Source organism: Musa acuminata, chromosome BXJ3-2, assembly GCF_036884655.1.
Source record: "Musa acuminata AAA Group cultivar baxijiao chromosome BXJ3-2, Cavendish_Baxijiao_AAA, whole genome shotgun sequence".
NCBI classification, from domain to species: Eukaryota; Viridiplantae; Streptophyta; class Magnoliopsida; order Zingiberales; family Musaceae; genus Musa; species Musa acuminata.
In genome coordinates this window covers 19,627,339-19,653,571 of record NC_088350.1, presented here as the reverse complement: position 1 = coordinate 19,653,571, position 26,233 = coordinate 19,627,339, and the positions used below count along the sequence as shown (strand labels likewise).

The window sequence follows — 26,233 nt, the reverse complement described above, 5'->3', positions numbered from 1 at the left end:
CATGTTTATATAGTACAAAGATAAAGTACAAAGGGAATGAATCTATTATATATATATATATATATTAAATGATATTTATGTTCTTAATTCATGAATATAGATTTGAATGATTATTAATGAATAAGCTCATAATTCTTTAATATGATGTAATATTATTGAATATTTTTTTTAAAATAGACTAAAAATTTATCCTTCTCTTTTCATAATTTTGATTTATTTGAATCATATTAATTATTTTAGTCTCTTTTTACGTTCATAGAAACTTGATCGAGTCTTGACCAACTTACTCCTTCCAAAATAAATAAGTTAAGACTTTTTTATCCTTTTAACTTAAACAGAATTATGATCAATTTGATGATTCGTATTAGAAACCATAATTTACATTTAAAAGGTTTTTTCCAAACATTAGAAAACATTATATCAGTGTAGCAGAAAGGTTTTGTAGGAAATGAAACCCAACAGAAAATACAATGGAAGATGATAGAGGTGAAATCGGGTCGAATCTGTATTGGACATGAATCCGAATCCGACGATATAATCTTAATGGATTCGGGTTTAAAATCCATATCGAAGAAAATTTTCCTTTCCCTCCCAATTCTAATTAATCACGAAAATAAAAATTAAAGAAAATAGAAGAAATAATAAAAGAAAAGAAACCCCTCCCCGAAGGGCGAAGCGGGTTTAATAGCGTCCTTCCCAAGTCGCAACCCTTCCCCCAAGCCATTAGTCTCGGCCGAAGGGGCACCTTATCGGCCATGGCGATGGTGGGCGGTGGCGCCGCTGGGGGCGGATCCGGCGACGTCGAGGCCGGGTTCGCGAAGCTGCAGGGGGAGGACTTCGAGTACTACATGCAGACCTACTCCATCATGCTGGGCCGCAACAGCAAGAAGTCGACGGTGGACGTGGACCTGTCCAGCCTCGGCGGCGGCATGAACATCTCCCGCCACCACGCCCGCATCTTCTACGACTTCCCCCGCCGCCGATTCGCCCTCGAGGTCATCGGCAAGAACGGCTGCCTCGTCGAGGGCGTTCTCCACCTCCCCGGCAACCCTCCCGTCAAGCTTGACTCCCAGGACCTCCTCCAGATCGGCGACAAGAAGTTCTACTTCCTCCTCCCCATCCGATCCATGTACGCTACCGCCGCAGCGGCCCGCCAGATGCATCCCCCGATCCCCGCGCCGCCACCGCCGCCGTCGGCGATGCCGGTGCACCCCGTTATTCCGCCCTTTGGACGGAAGGGGCGGCCGCGGCCGTCGGATTTCCGGGACGGTTCCTACGACGACGAGGAGGAAGCGGAAGAGGAGGATGCGGACGGAATGGAGGATGATGGGGTCGCCCGCGCTGGAATGAAGAAAGTAAGGAGGGGTTCCGGAGAGATGGAAGGGTTTGGAGGGTACGGGGTCGGGGTCGGCAGTGCCATCGCGGGGAAGGCGGGGCCTTCAGGTCATCTGGGTCAGTGTAGAACATCCCCTGCCCTATGCCAAGTGCCTTCAAATTTTCCCTTACTAATTTTATGCCCTTTTCTTTTACTTATATGGTAATGATCAAATAAACCCTAAACCCCTAATTTCTATACGAAAAAAAAGGTCACTTCAAACCAGATTACTAATTTGTCAGTGTTTGACATGGTCTTGGAGAGCAGATTAACACGGTGCAAATTATGCTAATTGAGATGACGATTTTGATGGAATTATGTTGAGATTGGTTCTAATTGCAGAGCATTATGTGCAAACTTGCTGTTATTAGGATAAATCTTGGGAGTATAGTAGAGAATTGATGGGTTCTAAGGATGAGAATTTTTTTTTTTTCTATTTTTTTGCCGCCTGGGCAAAACGAGGATGGATTTGTTGGAAATTTGAACAGTTTGTTCTATGTGACAATGATAGTGCGACAAAGCTTTTGCAGGTTTTGATGAAATAATTGAATGCAAAACTTCGAAAACACTTGGTGGAACTATTGTCTCACTTTTGGAAGTAAATTTCTAGGTTCTGCTTTCTTTTTTAGCTTAACGTGGCATTAAGGGTTGGTCTATACCTCAAAACTCTTATATCATGTGTTATGCACTCCTTGATATGGTGTTACCATCTTCCTGTTGATATGTTACCAGAGGTTTGGTCAACAGTTAGCGTTGTCAACACATAATGACAGTCCATTCTTTTTCAGTGTGCATTACTTTACTGACTCTGTTACTGAGCTCTAGTATTGTGAGCTATTAAAAGTAGTCCATGTTGAATGATCAGATGATCTAGACCAACTGGCATGCATGAAACAAAGTGTCGTTTCAGCAAGCCTTTCGAGATTTGTTAGCTATTATTTGTAGACTGATGGGGCATCTCAATTATACATGTGCATGCTCTTCTCTGATGTCATTTGCAACAAATCATTGCATCTGCAGTATCATGCAAATAATATCAATCACTAATAGCGAATATCTTTTTTATTATGTTTATTACTATGATTCATTGCAATCAAAGTCCCATCTCAAAGTTAAAGGCTATTCTACTACATGGATTTACAGAGTTCTTTAGATTCTACGGCACGTACACAGCTGTATGAGACAAATAAATATTTATGAATGCATTTGCTTGCATTTCTTAAGTTGTTCTGATGACACATGTTAAAATACCTTAGGTTTTATGGGATGAATTATATTTTGAAACAACTTGATGCATAAAGAGACTTCTTTTAGAGTTTTTTGCTAGTAAGCAGCTTACATAATGCATATTATGTTTTCTTTACCAGTTTTTTACCATAAAGCTCTCAGTTTATTGTATCTCATAGATTTAGAGGAACAATACATTGCTAAGAAATTGGTATTTGTTATATTGGATGAGTGGTCTAAATTCAATCACTTTGCTATGCTATGCCGATGCTTGCATTTTTTTTTTTTCTGATTTTATCATATTTCCTATGTAGGATTGGTACCTTCTATACTTGCTAATATGAAGTTCTTTAGAAACCTCAAAATTTGCAAGATAACTTATGCTTGCAGCCTAGAATGATGGTTTCTGCTTGTCTTTGCAGAAGAGAAGCCAATGTATGACTTACAGTACCACAGTATATATTCGGTATATTTCAGTGACAAGATCAAATAAAGAGTTAGATGCCAGCTGTCTAACTAGACAAGGCTAGAGATTTCGAATGTTACAGCAGTCCGTTGAGGATTATTATTATTTTATCTAGGTTTGGTTAGCCAACTATTAGAAGTTCAGTTTTGCTATATCTGCAAGCTCCCTAATTACTCCTATTTTGGTGAGAAAAGATCCTGGCAAAGGCATTGCACTTGATTACAGTAAGAAATTCATAGTAGGAATTAAGCGTGACACATGTCAGTATGTGAGAGAAAGGATACATGGGCCATAACTCCTTTCCTTCTACTTGCCAAAATCAGTGAGTTGGCATTCCACATCAGACCATAATTTCTATGGCTTGGTTTAGTTGGCCAGCTATTAGAGTTGAACTAGGAGTTCCTTTGGTGGTATACTAATATCAGGTGCTTATGACTCGCTTCCGAACAATGTTGGCTCCTTGATTTCTCCATTTGCTAGCATAGGATTAAATTTATACTGAAAATGTAAGGTGCTTGTATTCTATTGTTTTCACTGTTTAATTGGATCATTTTGGTACTGTAATAAACTCTATGCTTCCAGATCTGTATTGCTACAAAGCATGGTTAAGTGCATGATGCTTATATGACACAAATATGGGTATACAAATGCATTATAATCTAATCATGAAACAGTATAATATTATACAGTACAATGTGTATAAAAAGATACTCAAATATATGATGTTTGAGTCACTGAATATGTAGTTGCAAATCATTATGAATAATAATCAATACTTACTACTCCTTTAATTTGGAAGAAATAATTTAATGCTTAAGAAGGTAAAAAGAACATGTACCCAAAGAAGATGAATAATTTGATTAATCAACTTCATATAATCAGACAAATGAAACTACAATATAAGTAAATCATATATTCATTTCATCCATTACATTATCAGTACTCAAAGTATCCCAAGTATCTGAAAATACTAACTATTTAATACTGTTTTTAGAATTGGATAATAAGGCTGTTTCTTTACAGCTTCTGTGACTAGGGTTCAAGTCATAGAATGAGCCTCTGTATTGAAGGCTAAGGGTGCTTTTGTTAGACCTCTCCGAATTCTACTACGGAACCTTATGCTTAAGCTGCCTCGTCTTCTAAACTTAGGTGCTTATGTACATAAGAAGTGTTCAATGGGTATACGCATTCTTCACGTGTTCGATATGGAATATAGTATGCAATTTAAGCATTTATGTTCCTGTTATTGTGGCAATTACTTGGGTGTCCAAGATAGCACCAAGCCATTAAAATTGAGCAAGGAACGTCTAGAGTATAATTGCATGGAACACTATATGTACTCTTATGTACAATCATGTATATTCATGAGTATGTATGAGTGTTTGACATATCTACACAATGTACATATTTACTATTGCTTAATTGCATCATTGTTTTGTCCTTATTTCTTTTAGTCTAATTGCTTTATCTGAATGTAATTTTTTTTGACGTATTTGACATTATTAGATTGATTGTGTGGGCTACTATCTATTGCCGAGGCTCTAGAACAGGAAGAACTACCTAGGGGCATCTAGGTATCAAAAAAAGTATATTTTACTGGTCAAATAAACAAATGGACTAGTGCACAAGACTCCTATTATTGAGGGTCAATGTATGCATGTTTACCTGTACATCAGTAGAATGACTGTTTCCGTGTCCCACAGCTGCAAACTTAAATAGTATATGGCTATACTTTTCCCCCTCCTGCTGCAGTAATCTAACATCTATTATGCAGAAGATGATGGAAACAAATAAAAGTTTAATTTGTTATAAGGCCCATCGACAAGATCATGTTTCTTCATTTGTTGGCTGAACAATCTTATGTACGAATATCTTTGGTTGATTTTATAACTAGAAATAGGATGTATTTGGGCCCATGAGCTAGCATAACTCTTCCACTAGGATCCTGTTGGAATACGACATTGATACTTCATTAATCATTCATTTAGGTACCAGAATGGATAAGTTGGATGTTGAAACACTCCCAGTAAGTTATGTAAATTACACTGTTTCCTATGAAGGAAAAATATTAATAAATGCTGTGTCTGAATGGTGTTCATTAGGATCTTATAGTTCGATGACTCAGCAGGTTTATTCTCTGCAGCATAGCGCTAAGATTTCTTGCAAATGCCAGTGACAAAACTATAAATTTAGATAAATACACTCAGAAAACCCACATGGCTACATGCATAAAGTTTTGCATAAATGCATGATCCAAACTTTCTCATGTTCTATGACTATGTTCTTGGATTTAAGTGTCGCCCTTTATGATATTCTGGTCTCCTGGTCTAAATGTGTGGACTGTGCCTGTAGCTATTAGCATGTAGCCCACATGCATGTTAGTGCCATGCCAGTAGAAAAAATCTGCTTTTTTCACTTTTTTTTCAAGTCTTAGAAAGTAATGAGGCAAAATGGCTCACAATATGATGATATAATTCTACGTTCTTTCTATACATTCAAACCTGCACACCGGCATGACACCTAGTACTTACAATACACTAGCTGGGGTGATACATGGTAGCTAAATCCTTGCCCCACCTCTTTCTTTGAGACAACTTGTCCACCAGGAGGAGAAATATTCTTCTTAGGAAAGTTTATCATTTTTATGACAAAATTTGCCAAAATATTGAGGATGCTGTTAATACTTGAAATATAAGATTTAGGACCAAGGAAGAAAGAAGTTAAAAGCAGAAAGACAAAGAGGTCAAGATGAGGAGAGAATTTATAAAACCAGTAAAATATAAGCACCAACATGATGTCTGAAACCTTTAAACTTTTGCCTTAATCTTTTCTTGTGAAGATTTATACGAACCTCTGTTTTAATTGTAAACCTGTAGTTTACACATAGTACATACTACAAAAGTGTACTTTTTTACGGCCTTTTACTACAGACAGATTTTTATAACCAGTTTGTGCTACTTTTAGGTATATTAATTGAGTAGTTAGAATTAGAAAGTTGTACCCTGTCAAATTAAGGAAAAGTGGAAACAAATTCCTTTCTGAGAGATCTAAAGAATTTGTATTTAATGTGACAACAGATACCCACATGCTTATACATCAATCATCAATCTCTTGTGTTTACCTTTTTCTTTTCTTTCTTTGTCTAATTAAATGTCGTATTGAAGTGGATCCATTTGACTCATATGCTTTTCTTATTATATGTCGTAGATATTTTTGGAAGGTATATTCAATGTTAATAGTGATTTTTCCTTTTACTTCAACTTGAGATACATTTTCATGCATTTAATCTGTTGAAGCTGTATTAGTACCATAAGATCAAGCGATCTACACTGCCTATGGCAGTTCCAGTGGGCATTATATTTTGTGATAAGCTGGATCATGTCCACAGCTGCCTGATTGCATTGTATAAAACAATGAATGCAATCAAAACAAAGAAAATTCTGTATGAGCAGCTGGATATTAGATATGATGTGTGCAATCATCCAATGAGATGATTGGCCATTTTAACAAAGAACACGAGATATTGTACTACCTTACCACACCTTTTTGTAATCCACAATTTGATCTTCTTGTTCTAAACTTACTTTCATTCCTGTATACATTTATATATTGGCATTCATATTTTTTTTGAGTTATTTGACAACTGCATCATTCAGGATCATCTGTCATATGTTATGGAGTTCTATGTGTAATAAATACATTAGCATTTCTTCTAGGTTAGTGTCAATTTAATCGCTTTGTTTTTCCTATTTTGGTGCTTCTTACTTTGGTAACGGATGAATTTATTGTCCATATTCAAAATAAATTTTCAGTGTATATGTTATTTGTTATTGATATTGTCTTGATTGAAGAAATTCTGGTTGTGATTACGTTGAGCGATGAAGACAAATGCTATAAGCAAAGGGTTCCAGGATAATCCCGGATTGAAAATGAATATAAGTGTAACTTTAACAATGCCGGAGAAGAATTGGGATTATCGATAAAATAAATGAACTATTAAGTTCTTAGCAGCAGAACTTGTAGGTACCTTTGATCTATTATTCAGCAGAAAGGGGAGACCAATAAATATATTACAGAGAATAGAAACTTAAAACGGAGAGGGAAAAGAGGAATATATGACAGTTGTAAGGCCAGTTATTTTTTAGGGATTAGAATATTGTTAGTTATGCAGTGGCATGTACAAAGTTAAGCTGCTGAAATTAGGTTTGTTAAAATGGACATATGGAATTAAAACAAAAAAAGATAGAATACGAATTATTTATTGAACAAAGAACGTAAAAAAGAAATATTGTTTTAAGATAGTAGAGACATGTTCAAAAGGAGACCTATAAATGCTTTGGTTAGATTAGTGAGTCGATTAGTTTCATTGGCACAAGGTGAGACAAAGAAAGACACAAGAAAACTTAATAGAAACAATAAAATAGAGCTGAATTGTAGGGAAAATCCATGCCCAAATAGTTGACTAGACTTCACAAATTGTCATCTGAGACAGGATATGACAAATTATCATACTTGTAGATCTCAGTGCACTGTTTGTGCTAGCAATATAGTCAAATTTCTATTTACAAACTTTTCTTGTAGTTCCAGCAATCTATTGAATGCGATCCGACTTCTAATTCAGCATTAGGATCATTTGGAGACTTAGAAGGCTAGTTTAATAGGTAGGGAAGTTAGTCTTGCTGGTTTGCCATGATTCATACTTATGCAACCAAGGAATAATGGATGTTATATGACGATGAAACAAGCTTCTATCTAAAAGCGCTAAAAAAACCAAGCTGATGATTGATGACTGATTTAACAGTTCATATACATAGAAGTGAAATGGAATTATGAAGTGTCATTTCTTCATCTTCTTTTATCTTTAATATTTCTCAAGCTGTGCAAGACACTTTCGGGATAGAATGGATAGCGTGATTTATATATATGTGAAATGATGCCTTTTTTCACTTTTGCCAGAGAAGAAGTCTGAAGCAAGATCAAGGGTTGATAGAGAAGCAGATAATCATCAACTTATGCAGTTGGAAGAAAAGGATGTTGTCTCATCTGTAGCCACAGTTCTGTCTGATCTTTGTGGACCTGGAGAGTGGATGCCTATGGCAAAACTTCATTCAGAGGTTAGTAATTTTTTCTTAAAATTAGATATAGTTTCTCAAACTTAAATCCTTAAATAATATGGTCATGGGACTAATGAATTATCGACTATAAGCCTAAAGAAGCTTTCAGGAACATTTTCTTTGACCATTTTTACTAGGTAATGCCATTCTTTTTGCTGTATTTACAACTTGGAATCATTTTAACCAAGTCATCTTGCTATGCTAGTATGCTATGGCATTGCATGTTGTACACTGATACCGAAGTCTTATGTTTTCTAGTTCACATTTACAAAAGTCGGAGCTTCCTGACTTCTGGCATCTGATCTGCATGATTTGTGAGATTTTAGAACTTTGTTCTGGTTTTGGTTGGGCCTAACGACTTCTGACTTAAGAAATGTTCAATGTAATATACAGAATGATTATTATTAGGAAATGATATTCTATCTAGAATTTAGGAACTATGTTTTAAAACTAATTTGCTGTGTAACGATAAGCATTTTAGCATTCGCTCACCAACTACTAATCACCTATCTTGTCATCTGCATTCAAAACAAAGTCATGGTAAGAGCATATTTTCTGGCTATAATTGAAGACTGGGATCTTAGATCTTTTCTCCTGTATATTTATTCCTTTATCTATCATCTTCCAAATGCCATATCTAAATATTTATATCCCTCCAACTCTGCAGCTGGTTGAAACTTGAATGCATTACTTACAGCTTTTTATCATTACCCTCCTGATTCTGATCTGATCGATTGGGTAAAATTTGACGATTTCTTGTGATTGCATTCAGCTTGTCGAGCAGTATGGCAACGTCTGGCACCATGGCAGAGTGAGGAGGTACCTTACATCGGAGGAGTGGTCGCCCACTGAAACCAAAGGAAGACCGTGGTTTGGCCTCCTAACGCTGCTAAGAAAATACCCAGAGCACTTTGTCATCAACACAAGGTCAAAAGGCAGGGTGACATCCGAGTTTGTCTCACTTGTGTCGTTGCTCTCATAGCTTATTATTACTACCCCAGTGCATATCATATATAATCTCTATATAGAGTTCTCGAAAAGGCAAACTGTTGTGATACTTAAACTATGCTGTGCATGTGCTGCATTTTGTTTTATTGTCATCGTTGGTGTGCTTGAAACCTAGCTTTGTTGTAAACATGCGTTCCGGCAGTGCGGCCCATGATATGCTTCTTCTTTCTCCCATGAACCATGTGGTTCTTGGAGGTGTTTCTTAAGCAATGTGTTTATCTTAATTATCATGACCGCATCTTTGTATCTTTACTAGTATTTGCCAACATTTAATTGGCCTCAACAAGTTATCATACTGTTCGACGACTTCCAAAGAACGCCAAACGTTAAAGCCCATTGGATAAGAAGTTCCGATCAAATGACCTTGTCTTACCTGCCGCAGGGCTGCTCCTTTGTGGGGCCCAACCGGAATCCGAGCCTTCTAGTCCAATCAAACGACGGGTATGTGAGCTTCTACTCTATTAAGTGGCCTCTTGATGGATCTTTTTTTGTTCTTCCGCCGTGCCCTAACATACCCATACACGTGTGGGGATACTAACTGCGGAGGTACTGCGATCTCTCACTTCGACACGTGGATGTCGGCCCCATCCTCGTCTCCCTTCTCTCGCACCTTCTTCTTCGGACTCCTCTAATGGACCCTCGCCACGTATCCCTTTCACGCCCGCCCAAAAGACGGTGCAACCAATGTTCCAGCAGCCACGCTCACGTGGCGCGTCCGTTTGCCAGAATCGGCGGCCATGATTCGGCCGGACATCCACCTGGCTGCTGAGTCCGCCGCGTGTCGCTATCGCCTCTGCACGTGTCGAGTTCAAGCGTCCCTCCGTTTCGCTTCTCGCCACGAGCCCACCTGAACTTCAAACCGCCAAATCCGAACTTTCCCATCTCGCCACGCCATACACGGCGCAAAATCTATCGCTCTTGCGCCACGCACCGTCGACGCACACGCGTCGATGGTCGATGAGGTCCCGATGTTTGTCTTCCCATAGGCGATCCCGGCAGCCGTCTTCCTATCAGAGCGAGGGAACAGGTTCTGCTGAGAGCGCATTGTCACGTGGCTCCACGCGAGCCGATTGATTCTTCACGCCTCGACACGTGCCAAGCAACCGAGGGTCGAGCACAGGTTTATTTAAGCGGCCCCATTCTCGGTCGGAACTCGTCGAGCTTTCTTTTCGACACCTTTCGCTTTCCGGTTTTGAATGGAGTCGATGGGCGCGGCTGACGACGGGGACGAGGTGGAGCTCACCCTCGGCCTCGCCATCGGCGGTAGCACCCCTAAGGTTCCCAAGCTGAGGCGCACCGATAGCGCCGGCAAGCGGTGGCGGATGCCGGAGGATGGAATGATCGTCGCAACGGTGGAGGCCCAGAAGGTGCAGTCTAGGGCACCGAATCGGGCGGTGAGGGATGGCGACGCGTTCTCCGGCGACCAGTGCAGGTCCGTCGGCACGGATGTAGGCAATGCCACCCGAAGGCCTTGCGTTGCCCCCAACCCTAACCCTAACCCTAATCCTAATCCTAATCCTAATCCTAATCCTAATCCCTTCGGGCATCGACCGGTCCCGGTGATGCACCCCTGTCACCAAGTGCAGTACGTGGGGGTGCCGAACGGCCTCGGTTTCCCGTGCCTGATGCCTTACTGGCCGCCGACCATCTCGGCTGCGGCCGACGGATTTCACCGGTTCGAGAGGAATGGGTGCCAGCCGGCAGCTTGTCGCGGCGTCGCTGTTCACGCGGCGACCACGTGCCCCTCTAATGGTGGTTTGGAAGTCGGTAACCTTGCGCCGAAGATGGATTCAACGGGGAGCAACTCGTCCGGGGTCGACGATCGCCGTAGTGGACTCATTCGAGGTATGAGAGTTTCTTCCCCTTACTGGATCTTCCTATGACCCATTAAAATCTCTTTTTTTTTTCCGTTCAACTCTGTCTGTTTTTTTGGTAATTCTGGGTTGGGTTAGATTCGATCTATAATCGTATAGATTTGGGATCTTCGTGAGAGGTTGATTTATATGCCAAATTTGATTGATCTGGGATAGAAGAAGCACCTTTCATTCTTTGCACCTTTAATTTGGGCTACATGCATTCCGCGATCCTACAGGTGGAAGCAGCGTCAGCAGTCACTGTTCCAAGTGCAAGTCAGGCACTCAAAAAGCGGCCAAGCCTGCATCGTCATCAGTCTCAAATGCAGGCCAAATGCTCAGGCGCGCGGCTTCCCTGACCACGCCCGTCGCTGTGGCTCGTGAATGGAAGACAGGCATCGTCGCCGCCGACGACTCCTCGCCATTGCTCGGAATGCCTCGGGTGTCGACCACCGGCGACGGCCCCAGTGGGAGGACGATCAGTGGTTACCTGTATCGATACGACAAATCGGCGGTCAGCATAATGTGTGCTTGCCACGGCAAGTCGTTCACGCCGGAGGAGTTCGTCAGGCACGCTGGCGGCAGCAACGCCTCTGATCCGTTGAGGCAGATCGTCGTGGCTCCTTCATGAGGTGGGCGAAAAGCTGAAGAGTGGCAGAAGGTAGTAGCCATGGAAAAAGAAGGTGGTGTAAGCATCTGTGCTTTAGGTCCGTAGATTTCCTTTATGGATTGCTCTTGTTTATTGCAAGCTCTGCTGCTTGAGCATCAGAATCCGCATCTTGGAAGAAGAGTGATGTAGGATTCAGCGTGGTTTTGAGAGCTCCATTCAAATGTTCACACGTCCATCATGGCGGCTCTCCTTCGGTTGACTTCCTTTGTTGACGTCTGTAGTGATTGCTTTATCTTAATCAACTCCAAGATATAAAAATATTTAAGAGCGAACAGAAGTCGAGACATCATCACTTTTAGCAGGAAAAGAAATTACAAGCTTTAAGAGTGCTGGAAACTACATCTCAACAATACTACCATCTCATTCTGCCGAGCATTCGTAGAAGAACCGGTGAAGAGAGAGGGTGGAATTGGTGCCTATACATATAAATACGGCATCTTCACTGCTCTCTCCGTCTTCATTACTGAGCTAACCTCGTTCGCCTCCTCGCCTTCCGTCATTCCCTTGTCCGTGCGTTTGCCATCCCCGTCCCGCCGGCCTACTCGTCACGACCGTTCATCTCAGAAGCCGGGATGTTGATAACGTTCTCGGGCACCACCGTTTCCACGGCGCTGCTCTCGCCTTCCTCCGCCGCTGCCTTCCTCTCCTCCTGCGTCGGGGACATCGGGGTTATCTCCGCGAGCTTCACGATATGTTCCGCGATCTGGGCCACGTGCTCCGCGATCTTGGTGATGTGCTCGGCCGCCGCAGCCGACTCCTGGGCGCCGCCCTCGCCGTCCTCGTGGTCGCTCCCTTCCGCGGCGACCTGCGCCTCCGCAGCCTGGGCTGGGGCCGGCTCTGCCACCTCGACGATGTGCTCGGGCTCCGCTGGCTCCACGGCGTTCCCCTTCTTCTTGTAAATCACGTACACCACTATTTGCCCGATTCCAAAGATGACTCCCAGAATGCAAGGAATCTGTAATCAAACACGTAAGGCCAAAGAGTAACACACCACTGCGTCCCATGCCTACTTAGGTGCTTGTGATGATTACCGAGATGAATGCGTCCTTGGTGAACACACCGTAGCCGAACCATATGGCTGCGCTCAACGTGAGGCACACCAAGACGTTCACCGGCATAAACTCCACGCTCCTCGTGCGCACAACACGCCTCTGCACATGAGTTGATTCCGAGTATCAGTACAAAGAAGACAAAACCTGGGGCGACAGCCGTCCTTACAATGGTGCTCATGGGAGCAGCGTAAACGCTGATGGAGAAGCCGACGCAGATCCACCCGAGCACCGTCAAGCGATTAGTGCCACTAAACAACAGCAGAGTAAGGAAAAGGATCCCGATGAAGGTCACCAGGTTCAATGCGACGAATACTTGGATGGTAGAGATCTGCAACTCCACCCCACGTAACTAAGTCTGCAGTTGCATACACGAAATGAAACGAAAGAAGCAGTCGTAAGAATCCACAAACCCTATCCTTCCTCGTGGCGAAGACGAGGTAGATGGTGATGTAGCATGTCAGAATGATGCATCCGATGGCGTTGATGCTGATGAGGAGGACCGAGTTGGGTTTGAGATGCGCATAGTAGACCCAAATCAGGCAGCTGAACAAGGATAGGTTGTAGGACAGTGATGAGTACCCTTCTGCTGATTTGTTCTGGTAGATTTTGCAGATCGTAGGACTGCGATGACAAGCAACTCCATGAGGTGAATCAGGTGAGATCAAATGCAAATATGTAGAAAAGACAGGGTGAAGCTGATGTTTACACTGGCGCCAGATAAACCACGAACGAGATGATGTTCCCTGCAAATTTCCATCTCGTAGTATCAGTAAAATGTTATGCACGGTTTCCATCCATCATGAACACGTAAATGAAATGGTGATCACCTAAGATGCCGAAGGCGAGGGGTAGAAAATGTTCCAAAGATAAGCCTCCCATCCTCCCTCCAAGTACCAACAGCCAAGGCTTTCTCCTCCCCTCGCCGATGCCAAACAACTCTAATTTGCTTTCTCCTTCTCTTCCTTTTATTGCTTGTGGTTGTGTCCTTTTATCGCTTCCTATTTGCTTCATCCTTTGGGTGAAGGCATCGGTTGTGGGTGTCCAAAAGTAGCACTTGTCTCATCAACTGTGCAACGACTCAGATTAGGAGGGGGTTTAATGGGTTCATTAGAGCGGTCTCGTGTTAGAAAACAGTTTTGGATTTTGTTGGAGGAAAGCTCCATTTAAAGTACATTTGGAGAGGAAGACTAACTATTTTAAAGATGGCCAAAATATCATGTCACGATTATGACAGTTGCAACCCACTCGATCAAAGTTCTATAATTAGATAACACTAATTCCAAAAAGCTTACACTGCTAAACTGTTAGAGAAGGACCTAATAAACATCCTTAATGGAGCCATGATGTTGGTGGCCTCAAGTGAGCCAAGATGTCGAGTAGAGAGGAGATTATGTGAGAAGATAAAGGCAGTCACAAGAAGAGATGGAGATTAAATAGTGGGTTGGAAAGAAAGTATATGTAATTGAATCAGACATAGCAGTAAAGTGATAAATTTTTTATTCTTAAAAATATATTTTTTTTTTTGTTTTTTTTTTTCTCACATGATGCTCATTATTTCGTCAGCTTCAAGGTATTATTCTCGTCCTTATTAGAGCCGCCCTATGGACTAGTCCAAGTGGATGTTATAATGTCTTCGTCATCATCATAAAAACACTATAAAGTTTACCTTCAACTATACAAACTTGATATCCTAATGGCTTATAAGTAACCAAAGTGATATAATATAATGTCACCTATAATATTTTTTAATAATTTTACAATATTTTTTGTACCTTAACGAAAATATTATAATGTTAGAAGAAAAAGTCAAATGAAATCAAAATACACTAGAAACTATTTGATATATCATATTAGGATTCAAATAGGTATCTATAATCGTTTAGAAACAGCATCTACGATCGAAATTGATTTATTATAGTATCTTTGCTATCGCAACAAAAAAATTATCAAGTCTACATGAAAATAAATACTGTAAATAATCCTATTAGACATTTAACCTCAATCAAACTAACAATAAACCTAAAAATATAATATTATAATAGCCTACAAACAATAACAACTAAAAAGGTAAAATATGATGCTATTTATTATTATTATTAATTATTTTATTATAATTTTAATACCTCAATAAAATTACTATAATACTATTAAAAAATACTATAAATTAACCAACTAAAAATACTATAACCATCCACTTGGACGGACGGATACATCTCATGAGTCAGATCAATAAGGTGTCCTTAAAACTAATAGCAAAAGTCTGATTGGATTGATGAGATATATTTTTTATATTATTTAAAATAGTGGCATCATTTGAGAACAATAAAAACATGATTTTTTTTTTAAAACAATCACCTGTATTCTTACGTAAAAACACTCAAATTTGGGCGGAAGCATCACATCCTTCTCTCCATCTCCACGTTTTCCCCGCACGCCCTGCATGCGGACGTGCAAAACGACATAGTAATCGACGAGTGCACGTACGTACGCGTGTGTTTTCTGCGCCGCCATCCGCCGTCGTTCTCCGTAACGGGGCCGTACGACACGGCCGACATCTCCACGCTCTCATTGGCCGGCGCTCGAGGTGGACCCATCTCCGCCGTCTACTGCAGCAGCCCAGCCGTGGGATCTGACCGGTTAACGTGGCCGTCGCGTAGCAGCTCATACCACGGAGAAAATGCACGTTTCGTGGTGCATCACGTACCCATGCATGCACGCTTGCGTAGTCAAGAGGCACGTGGTTTTGCCGCTCCGTTTTTCGCATATTACTTAGCAATCCAATGCATCTCAACCTCAATTTTAGAGTTCGTAGCATCAATTTACTCTTTGAAAGCTCCATCTGTATTAGGCTAGCTGTACGGTTCATCATCAGAGCCATTTTGCTGCTCCTGTGTGCTATCCTCTTACCATTTGGAACGACTGATTAGGAGCTGAGGAGGAAGTAAAAGTTGAATTAGTGTGGCCAGTGCATGATCTGTAATTGTTAGCAGAACTTATCTCACTTACCTTACCAATTTCCTATGGAGGAGAGCATGAACACAGATGTTAGGTGGTCCAAGCCTAATAATACCTATAACATTGGCATTGCCAACAGTACAATGGTTTGACGAAGAAGAATGTGCAAGGTGTAGATTTGACCGATTAATTGGGTTTGACTGGGCCAACATGAAAAATGATATGATGGTGGCAGAGAAAGTAGTCCAAGTTAAGCCCCTTGCCATGTTGGTCATATAGTGCCAACTTAGCTCCAGCAAGCGTACCCTTCTTAGTTAGGCAGTTTGCATGTCTCTTTGCAAGAGATAAGTCAATTAGTTGGCCATAAGAAAACCTGCACACACACACACACACATTGCCATGTTGGTCATATAGTGCCAACTTAGCTCCAGCAAGTGTTCCCTTCTTAGTTAGGCCGTTTTGGATATTATCTCTTGCAAAGAGATAAAGTCAGTTACTTGGTCGGCAGCCTTCACACACACTCACAAACAAAAGAAAAAAAAAAAAACCTAGATCGACTTAAGGAGGGTTAAGATCTAAGTACTTATAATTTTCTCGTGTTTCAAATAATCTTTATATTTTTAAAAATATAATATATAAGCTCCTATCATAAGTCTGACTTAACATATATTAGAGTCTGCTTACATGGTATACTGACTCACAATAAACTATCAATATAATGACACATGCAATTAGGGTTAAGGTCTATTTTAACGTCTATGATTTTGACCATGGATCTCTTAAAATCATTATGGTTTACTCGTGTTTAAAATATCCATATATTTTAAAAAACATAGCATATAAGTTTCTTCCGGTAAGTCTAAGTTAATAAACATTAGAGTTTGTGCTTACATAGTATGCTGACTCATAATAAATCATTAATATAATATTATGTATAATTTAATTTTTTTTAAAAAAATTAAGACCACTATCAGGAGGAGGCGTTGTCATGGAAGTAGCCACCAATAACAGCGTTGAGCCACTATTGCTTACTAAGGTATCGTACGCATGTTCTCTCATGTGCTAACGACGAGCTCAAGAGGTTTAGGTCATGCCTCAGGTGTATGTGCGTTGACTAGTTCGACGCTAGGCATGCTATGGTCGCTTGGTCTCTCTTTCTCCTCTTGGGTGTCTTCATCCCTACCACCTCCCACTTTGTCTCCTTGTGAACCTATAATGTGGTGGCCCAACTCTCCATCACAAAAAAAAAAAAAAAAAACTAGATTGACTTAGAGGGTTAAGATCCATTTTAGCTTATATGTCATGGACTTCTTAAGTCCTTATGGTTTTCTCGTATTTCAAATAACCCTTATATTTTTAAAAATATAGCGTATAAGCTCCTCCCATAAGTTTGAGTTAACAGATATTAAAGTCTACTAATATAGCATGTCGACTCACTATAAACTATCAATATAATGATATCTACAACTAAGGTTAAGGTCTATTTTAGACTCCATGATTTTGACCATAGACCTCTTAAGTCATTATGTAGCATATCCATATCTAAAATATCCATATATTTTAAAAAACATAGCATATAAGCTCCTTCTGTCAAGTCTAAGTTAATAGACGTTAGAGTCTGCTTACGTAGCATGCTGACTCATAATAAATCATTAATATAATGATACATGTAATTTAAATTTTTAAAAAAAATTAAGAGCTATATTAATAGCGGGAGGAGGCGTCGTCGTGGAAGCAGCCACTAACAATAGAGTTGAGCCACTACTGCCTAGTGGGGTGTCATCTTAGTTTAGCAAGTCCCACATAGTCCCACATCGAAAAAATCAAGCTTGTTATCTCCTATTGCAACTATAAATAAGGACTATGTTTTGAACCATATGCATCATAAGAAAACCTAATTGTTTGCTTTAGGCTTTTCTTGTTTAGTAGTTTCATGTGTTTTATGGCTTAGAAATATCTTCCTAAGACATTTATAATTGTCCCTTTTATAGTAGTGATTTGCTCCTTCGTCCGTGGATGTAGGTCAATTGACCGAACCACGTAAATCTGGTGTTCGTCTCTTTTATTTTTCAGAGTTTGGTTTCGGGATCTTTTGGCAACAATGATAATAATAAAGATCATTGCCGAGAAATTCGATAGAAATGTCAACTTTGGCATGTGATAGCTCAAGATGGAGGCCATTCTGGTTCAAGACGGAGTTGATTTGGCAGTATAGGGAGCTGAGAATATTCCAGATGATATATCAAAGAAGATCTTGCGGTTATGGATAAGAAGGCACGATCAAGCATTATTCTAAATCTCTCTAACGAGGTTTTACGGGAGGTAGCTACGGAGACTACGACTAAGAGCATGTGGGACAAGCTTAAAACCTTATATATGAAGAGGACAGTGGAGAATCGTCTCTACTTGAAACAGAGTTTGTATATGCTTTGGATGACTGAAGGTACATCTATACTCTCACATTTTGATAAATTTGATTCCATGAGGATAAGACCTTATTACTTTTGTATTCTCTTCCCTAATCCTTTAAGTATTTCCGTGATACTATAATTTATGAAAAAGAAATAATTTCGTATCAGGAAATTAAATCTACACTAAAATCTAAGGAGCAGATAGACAAGGATATCACTGAGGAAAGTAGAGGGAATCAAGTTGAGGGTTTGGTTATCAGGGGTAGAATAGATAAAAGGGAATTTGATAGTAGTAGATCTAAATTTAGATCTAAATCCAAACATAGAAATTTGGAGTGCAGATATTATCATAAAATGGGGCACATTAAGGCTGATTGCTTTAAATTGAAAAATAAATTAAAGCAAAAGGGAAAAATTATTGAGAAAACTACTAAATCCGCTGAAGCTAGTGTAGCAACTGATGAGAATGTTGGAAATATTTTCTCTGCTACCGATGACAGGACGATGTCTAAAAATGAATGAATTTTAGATTCGGGTTGTTCTTATCACATGTGTCCCAATAGAGATTTGTTTTCCATATATGAATCTTGTAATTGTGGAATTATTTTGATGGGCAATAATGCTGCGTTTGATGTTGTTAGTAGAGGCACAATTCGAATTAAAATGCATGATGGTATTGTGAGGACACTCACTAATGTTAGATATGTTTTTAATTTAAAAAAGAATCTCATCTCTTTAGGCACCCTAGAGGCTCTTGGGTGTAAATACATAGCCGAAGGTAAAGTTATGAAAGTTTCTAGAAGTGCCCTTGTTATTATGAAAGCTTGTAGGTCTGGTAGCTTATATAATTTATAGGGAACTACTATCACAGGCTCGGTTGCAATCTCGTCATCATCATTGTCTGATTCTGACATCACCAAATAATGGCATATGCGTTTGGGTCATATGAGTGAAAAAGGTTTGAGCATATTGAGCAAAAGGGGTCTTCTTTGCGGATAAAGTACTAGGCCACTGGATTTCTGTAAACACTGCATTTTTGGAAAGCAGAAAAGAGTCAACTTTAATTCTCCGACAATTCACAAAACGAAAGGTACTATTAACTATATTCATTTAGACCTTTGGGGTTCAGCTCGTGTTCAGTCTAAGGGTGGTGCTAGGTATATATTGACTTTCATTGACGATTATTCCAGGAAAGTTTGGGTTTATTTTTTGAAATATAAAAATGATATTTTTCTAACTATTAAATAATGGAAGGCATTGAATGAGAAGCAAACAGGTAAATAGATTAAGCGGATTCGAACAGATAATGACATGAAATTTTGTGAAGGTGACTTTGATGAATTCTGCAAAAATAAAGGAATTGTTCGGCATCACATTGTTAGGATGATGCCTCAGCAAAATGGTGTGGTCGAACGTATGAACAGAACACTCTTGGAGAGAGCAAGATATATGATCTCAAATGTAGAGTTGACAAAAGACTTTTGGGCAGAGGAGAATAATATGGCCTGTTACGTTATCAACCACGCTCCTTCTATAGCACTTAATTTTAAAACTCTGGAGGAAGTTTAGTTAGGTACTCCTGCTGATTACTCTGATTTAAAATTTTTTGGGTGTCTAGCATACATGCATGTAAATGAAGAAAAATTAGAGCCTTGAGCTAAAAAGTGTATTTTCCTTAGGTATGCTTCTATGGTGAAAGGATACAGATTATGCTGTTTGTTGAATCTCGGATTTTGATGATGAAACCAATCAATATGTGTTTATGTTTTAATCTGCATTTTGAGTGACGCAGGATGCTTCGATCAAGATGAGACAATTAAAGCAGGAAAATCATGTTGGGCCGGAGGAACAAGTTAGAAGATTGGACGTCAGGCCGGTGGATTGGTCAATGTATCGATAGAAGGCTTCGAGCCATGGATTCGGGCATCGGGCCAAGAAGAGCGGACATTGCGCCAAGGATATCGGAGTTGCGGAGTCAACTGGCCGATTGGGCAATAGGCCGCAGGAGAGGACGATGCGCCGAAGAATTGGATGAAGCGTCGAGGGACCAATGACATGCCGGACAACTTGATTAGATGCTTAGGATTAATTATCTAGATTGAAGTGTGTTTTATATGTGTAGGATTAACTACGATAGCATGAAGACATAAAGCAAGTTTATCGGAGTCAAGTTCGATGGGTGTTCAAGAGTCTGTCGAAAGTCCGAAGAATCATCGGAAGTGCTGTTGGAACCAATCGAGAAAGAATCAGGGACTTGTCGAAGTTTTTGGAAGTTCACCGAAAACATTGTTGGAGGTTCGCGGATATCACCGAGAAGGTTCAGATACTTGCCAAAGACTCGTTAAACTCGCCACAAGATTGGGAGCCTACTGGGAGTCTATCGAAAGAAATCTGAGGGTGTATCGGAAGTCCGCTGGAAGTTCGCCGGAAAGCTCGCTAGAAGGAAACTCGACGTTGCCGGTTAAAATTTGCTTAGGGCTATGTCTTAATTTCGTAGTTTACATGTAATTAGGGTTATGATTAAGGGTTAATCCTATAATCTGGTTAGGGGCCAACTAGGCCCTAATATAGACTGGTTTGGGCCAAATTAGGAGCCCAACCAGTGACCCATAAGGTCGGGTGGTGGCACCGCCAGACTAGGCGGTGGCACCGCCCAGAACCCGAAAGGTCGGGCGGTGGTACCGTCAGACTGGGTGGTGGCACCGCCAGTACACTGTCAGTGTCAGACACTGACAGGCGGTGCCACTGCCAGCACCGAGAACCCAAAAGTAATTCAAATTTGGAGCCTAAATTTGAATCCTCTTTGGGCTTATAAATACCCCTCAATTCTCAATAGAGATAACACCTTTTTTGACAAGTTAGAAAGTGAGAAAAAACTCTAGCAAAGTCTTGTTTTTAATAGCTTAAGTGTTTACCTCCCTCTTTCTCTTTAAAAAATCTGTAAGAGTGTGAACCACTTGTAAGAAGGTTGTAAGAGGGATATTTGATCCTTTCCTTTCAAAGTGATTTGCTAGTGGAAGTTGGGAGCCTCATCGAAGAAGGGTTCGAAAGTGGATGTAGGTCATTTGACCAAACCACTATACATCGTGGTTTTCCTTGAATGTGTGAGTGCTTAATTTTCTGAACCATTTCTTTACTTAGCTGCAAATCATTTGATTTTTATCTCCCTACTCTTGACTACCTTTACTCGAGCTATTTTAGCTAAGTCATCTTTCGTCGAATCAAAATCTCTACACATTTATGAAATCAATTTCAAACTTATGAGTTTTAATCTACTGCACCAATTCACCCCCCCCCCCCCCCCCTCTTAGTTCTGCTCCAATCACCCCCCCCCCCCCCCCCCCCCCTCTTAGTTCTGCTCTAATCCTAATAATTGGTATCAGAGCAAGGCTCACTCTCATATTTAGTTTAATACCCAAGAGAGATGACTTACTTCGGCATGCAAAAGGGTTACTCTATTGCACGCTCGTCTATGTTTAATAGATCAGATTACACGTATTAGAAGACTCGTATAAGGATCTTCCTTATTTCCATGGATTTTGAGCTTTAGAATATTGTCGAAAATGGATTTAAAAAATCTTCTCTTCCGATGAGCGAATGAGATGAATCAGAGAAGAAGGTTTTTGCTTTAAATGCAAAGGCTATGAATGCCTTGTTTTGTGCACTTGACAAAAATGAATTTAATCGCATTTCGATTTGCGATTCAGCTTTTGATATTTGGAAAACTCTTGAGGTCACTCATGAAGGCACTAGCCGAGTGAAAGAGTCCAAAATCAATATTCTTGTGTATTCTTACGAATTTTTCCGGATGAAACCAAGTGAGTCCATTGGAGACATATACACCCGTTTCACGGACTCAAAGCTCTTAATAAAGGTTTTTCTAACTTTGAACTAGTAACTAAAATTTTAAGATCCCTTCCAAAGAGTTGGGATCCAAAAGTTATGGCTATTCAAGAAGCTAAGGACCTTAAAACATTTCCTCTCGAAGAACTTATTGGGTCTCTAATGACCTACGAAATGAACAATGTGGTAAAAAGGGAACTCGAGAATAACCTTCCAAAGAATAGGAAGGATTTAGGATATAGAACATTTGAAGACCACTCGAGCATAAGTTCAAGTGATGGTAAACTTAAACTACAAATGAAACAAAAATTAAAAAGCAAAAAGAACGGAACTACTTGCTTTGAACGCAAGAAGAAGAACAAAAATTGAGATGAATCAAGCTCCTCCGAAGACGAGGAGAAAAAAAAAAAAAAAGCAAGGTGACAAACTATGCCTTAACCGCTTTCAATGATGAGGTAATCGAAACACCCTTAATTTATTTTGAAACTACTTGATGTTTTCCATGATGCATTTTCTTTTTTTAGAATAATTATTTTTTAAAAAAATTACATGTTTGAAAAATTAAAAATACAAAAATATGATCATGATCATAATTTTGAAAATAATAATAAAAATTACATGTTTTATGTTAATGGAATAAAATGTTAGATTTAAATCTAATGATCATAAGTAAGTTTTTCTTGAGAAGAAAAAATGTGTATCTTGATTATTTTCGATTTTGATTGAAACCATGCTTGATGTCTTAATGAAAAAATTAAGAAGTTTAATAGTATGCTTAATGATGATGTATGGCTTTTATATGGAAAACTAAGCATTAAAAGATAGATTCACTTAAAAAGAAAAATATATGCCTACAACAAATAACAAAATGATTTTGGTTGAAAATACGTTATGCTCAATGAAACCATGATTGATGAATATGCTTTATATTTAATGATTTCTTTGCCTTGAATGTCCTATCATGATGAATATTTTGAAAATAAATGAAATCATGTTTGATTTGAAATAATGCATAATGATTTTTGTGATTTATGGATTATCGATTTTCACGATAATAAAAGTGGCTTTTTGGGTTTAAAAAATGATGCATGTTTTGTTTTGACATAAATGAAATAAGCATGCTTATATGAAATAGTGTAAGTGTCATGCTTGACGATTGTATACTTAATGATGCATAAAGTTGTAATGAAAATATTAAAATTTTGATACCATGATTTGACGATTTTATGCATGAGATTTTAAAGTTATACATGATTTTTGTGGTTTATTGATCTTGGTGGTTTTCATGACAAAATTTATTTTTTGATCCTAAACGTTGATACATGGTTTTAACATAAGAACAAATATTTGAGCATGCTAATATAAAATCAATCACATAAATTGAAACAACTAAAAAGAGAAAAGTATTTTTCTTAAAAATTCTTTTTCTCTATCTTATTGACTTTAATGAATCTATTTGATCATCTTAAAAGTGATTTTGATGATTTGAATGAGTTTCATCTAACCACAATTTTTATCTTGATTTCTAAAAATTATAACTTGAAAATTTATTTTATAAATCAAGATTGTCTATTATGATTCTTTCTTTTCACTATTTGAGTTATTCAAAAAGAATCATAATATGTCTCTTGATATTCAAAATTTATGTTCACTATTTATGCATCTCATCACCAAAATTCGTTTTGATATTCTTCATGTGATGATATGAATGTATGAAACACTCATGATATGATTTTTATACAATTCTGTGTATTCATGAAATATTTATCTCATCACCCAATTAATTCTTCTTGATGTTCCTAATGTGATGAAATGAAATTATGCATGAAATATAAATGAGAAGTTAATGATCATGCATGATAAGATGTAATGAACTTTAACATTTAGATACCATCAATTGAAAACCTATGATCATGTTGCCAAAATGATGTATCATGAATGTTGAATATCATGTATGATATGCTCATAATGATAATTGATTTGTTTGTATCATGCATGAAAAATGAAATGTATGATTTTGAAATTGTGCATGTTCGAATTTGAAAATATGATGATGTATAATGATGAAATTATGTAATAAAAATATTAAACATTTTGAAACCATGTTTTAATGTTATGCATAATGATCATGCTTAATAAATTTCGAAATTATGCATGGTGATTTTTAAGTAATTTATGGATTATTGATTTTTATCATGATGAAATGTTACATTTTCGGTTTTAAGTATGATGTATGTTTTCATACAAAAAAAACTTGAGCATATTGATTTGAAATCATGTTTAATGGTTTTATAATTAGAAATTATACATGATGAATCTTACCATTTATGAATTATTGATTTTTACCATAATGAAAGTGCCTTATTGATCTTTGTCATAATAAATCTTACACTTTCGGTTTTAAACATGATACATATTTTTATTTGGCATAACTGAAATAAAATTATATGAATTTAAACAACTAAAAAAGGAAAATATTTTTTAAAAAAAATATTTTTCTCTATCTTATTGATCTTGATGATTATTATGATAAATCTATGTATACCATTTTGAATCTCTTGAAAGTAATGTTGAGATTTTGATGAATTTGATGATTTGAATTTGAATGAGTTTGTATTCAAATCATGATCTTGATTTTTTGGATTTACTACTTGAGATTTTTTTTAATCACAATCTCTTCTTTGTACACATAAAATTTTTATTATTTATAAAAGGAAGAGATTTGATAAAATGAATCATGTCTTTTATAATTCAAGAGATCTTATCTTTCATGATATGATGCCATTGGATTTATGGCTTGTATGCCTTGAAATAATTAAAATATTTTATACTATTTTGTTCTTCCCTTATTCTTTCTTGTTTACAATGATAAAATAGAGAAAAGTTATTATCATGCATGGCAGGATACAATTTGACAGATTAATACCATGATGATTTGAAATATTTATGATTTGGAATGATACATATGTTTTTTATTATGATAATGTATGTGATGTATTGCATATGATGTGTATCATGAATGCTTTAAATGATAAATGTTTGGTACCAACAATCATGAAGTGATAAATACTTAAAAATATTGATTTAATGTTTAGTATCATGAATACTTTATTATCATACATGAAAATAATGATAAATATTTTGAAAATAAATGTTTGTATCATGTTAGATGATTTTACATTTTATGCATGATGAGTTATAGTGATGATTGAAACAATGATTGAAATAATATGAATGATGATTTGGAATCATGCAGATAATGATGAGTTTATATGTTTTGAAAATATATATGATGATTTGGTATTATGCATGTAATATTTTAACGTATGATAATGATGCACGCAATGATGAAATATTTATGATAAAATAATTATTTTGATATTCAAAACTTGAATTTTCATCTATGCTATTTACCTTTGTCATAATTTAGAAATTAACGTAAAGGGTCTTCTCTTCTTTTTGACAATGACAAAGGGGGAGCAAAACATGTTAGAAAGACAATTTGCTAGCTCGCACAATTAAAAAAAAAAAAGCAAAAATTGTACTTCTCAAAAGAGAAGAATTTGCTATCTTGAACATCACCAAGGAGTGTTATTTTGCCTATCTCAAGAAGCAAATAGTTAACTTGCACATCTAGCAAAACTTATATTTCAAAAAGTTAACTTGCACTTATAGTTCAAGAGTTGCTTTCTTGAACAACCTAAAATTACTAGCTTGCGTCTCTTAAAATGTTGAAAATTTTTTGCTAGCTTGTATATTGTAAATTTGCTATCATACTACCATGTATATCTATGATGATATCAAACTTGCATGATGATAAAAATGGATATTATGTTTTTCATGCAATGAGTTGAACTTATATATCACAAATACTTGATTATGGTACTTCTTTTTTTTTTTTTTATGACAAAGGGGGAGAAGTATATTGATTATATGTCATGATTTTATCATGACATGTTACTTGAATTTTTGAATCCAAGAGTTTCTATCAATATGGTATATTGATAGGGAGAGTTTGTTTAAACTCCGAGAGTTAAGGTTAACTCCGTCGTCGATTGATTGTCATCATCAAAAAGGGGGAGACTGTTGAATCTCGGATTTTGATGATGAAACCAATCAATATGTGTTTATGTTTTAATATGTGTTTTGAGTGATGTAGGATGCTTCGATCAGGATGAGACAATTAAAGCAGGAAAATCATGTTGGGCCAGAGGAACATGTCAAAAGATTGGACATTGGGCCGGTGGATCGGTCGACGT

At 38.0% G+C, this 26,233-nt stretch overlaps 1 protein-coding gene across 1 annotated transcript; it reads left to right on the top strand.

The window, feature by feature from the left end:
* The first annotated feature begins 674 nt into the window (after nucleotides 1-674).
* LOC103972844 (FHA domain-containing protein FHA2) lies at nucleotides 675-9,396 on the top strand. The gene is made up of 3 exons (XM_009387222.3): nucleotides 675-1,452; nucleotides 8,025-8,182; nucleotides 8,955-9,396. Exons 1-3 carry the CDS (start codon nucleotides 756-758, stop codon nucleotides 9,162-9,164), a joined length of 1,065 nt encoding a protein of 354 aa, XP_009385497.1. The 5' UTR covers nucleotides 675-755; the 3' UTR covers nucleotides 9,165-9,396.
* Nucleotides 9,397-26,233: the final 16,837 nt, after the last annotated feature.

Coding starts and splice junctions, on each gene's coding strand:
- LOC103972844 (XM_009387222.3), top strand. CDS start 756: ATGGCGATGGTGGGCGGTGGCGCCGCTGGGGGCGGATCCGGCGACGTC. Junction 1,453..8,024: donor GGGGCCTTCAGGTCATCTGG/GTCAGTGTAGAA, acceptor CACTTTTGCCAG/AGAAGAAGTCTGAAGCAAGA. Junction 8,183..8,954: donor TGGCAAAACTTCATTCAGAG/GTTAGTAATTTT, acceptor GATTGCATTCAG/CTTGTCGAGCAGTATGGCAA.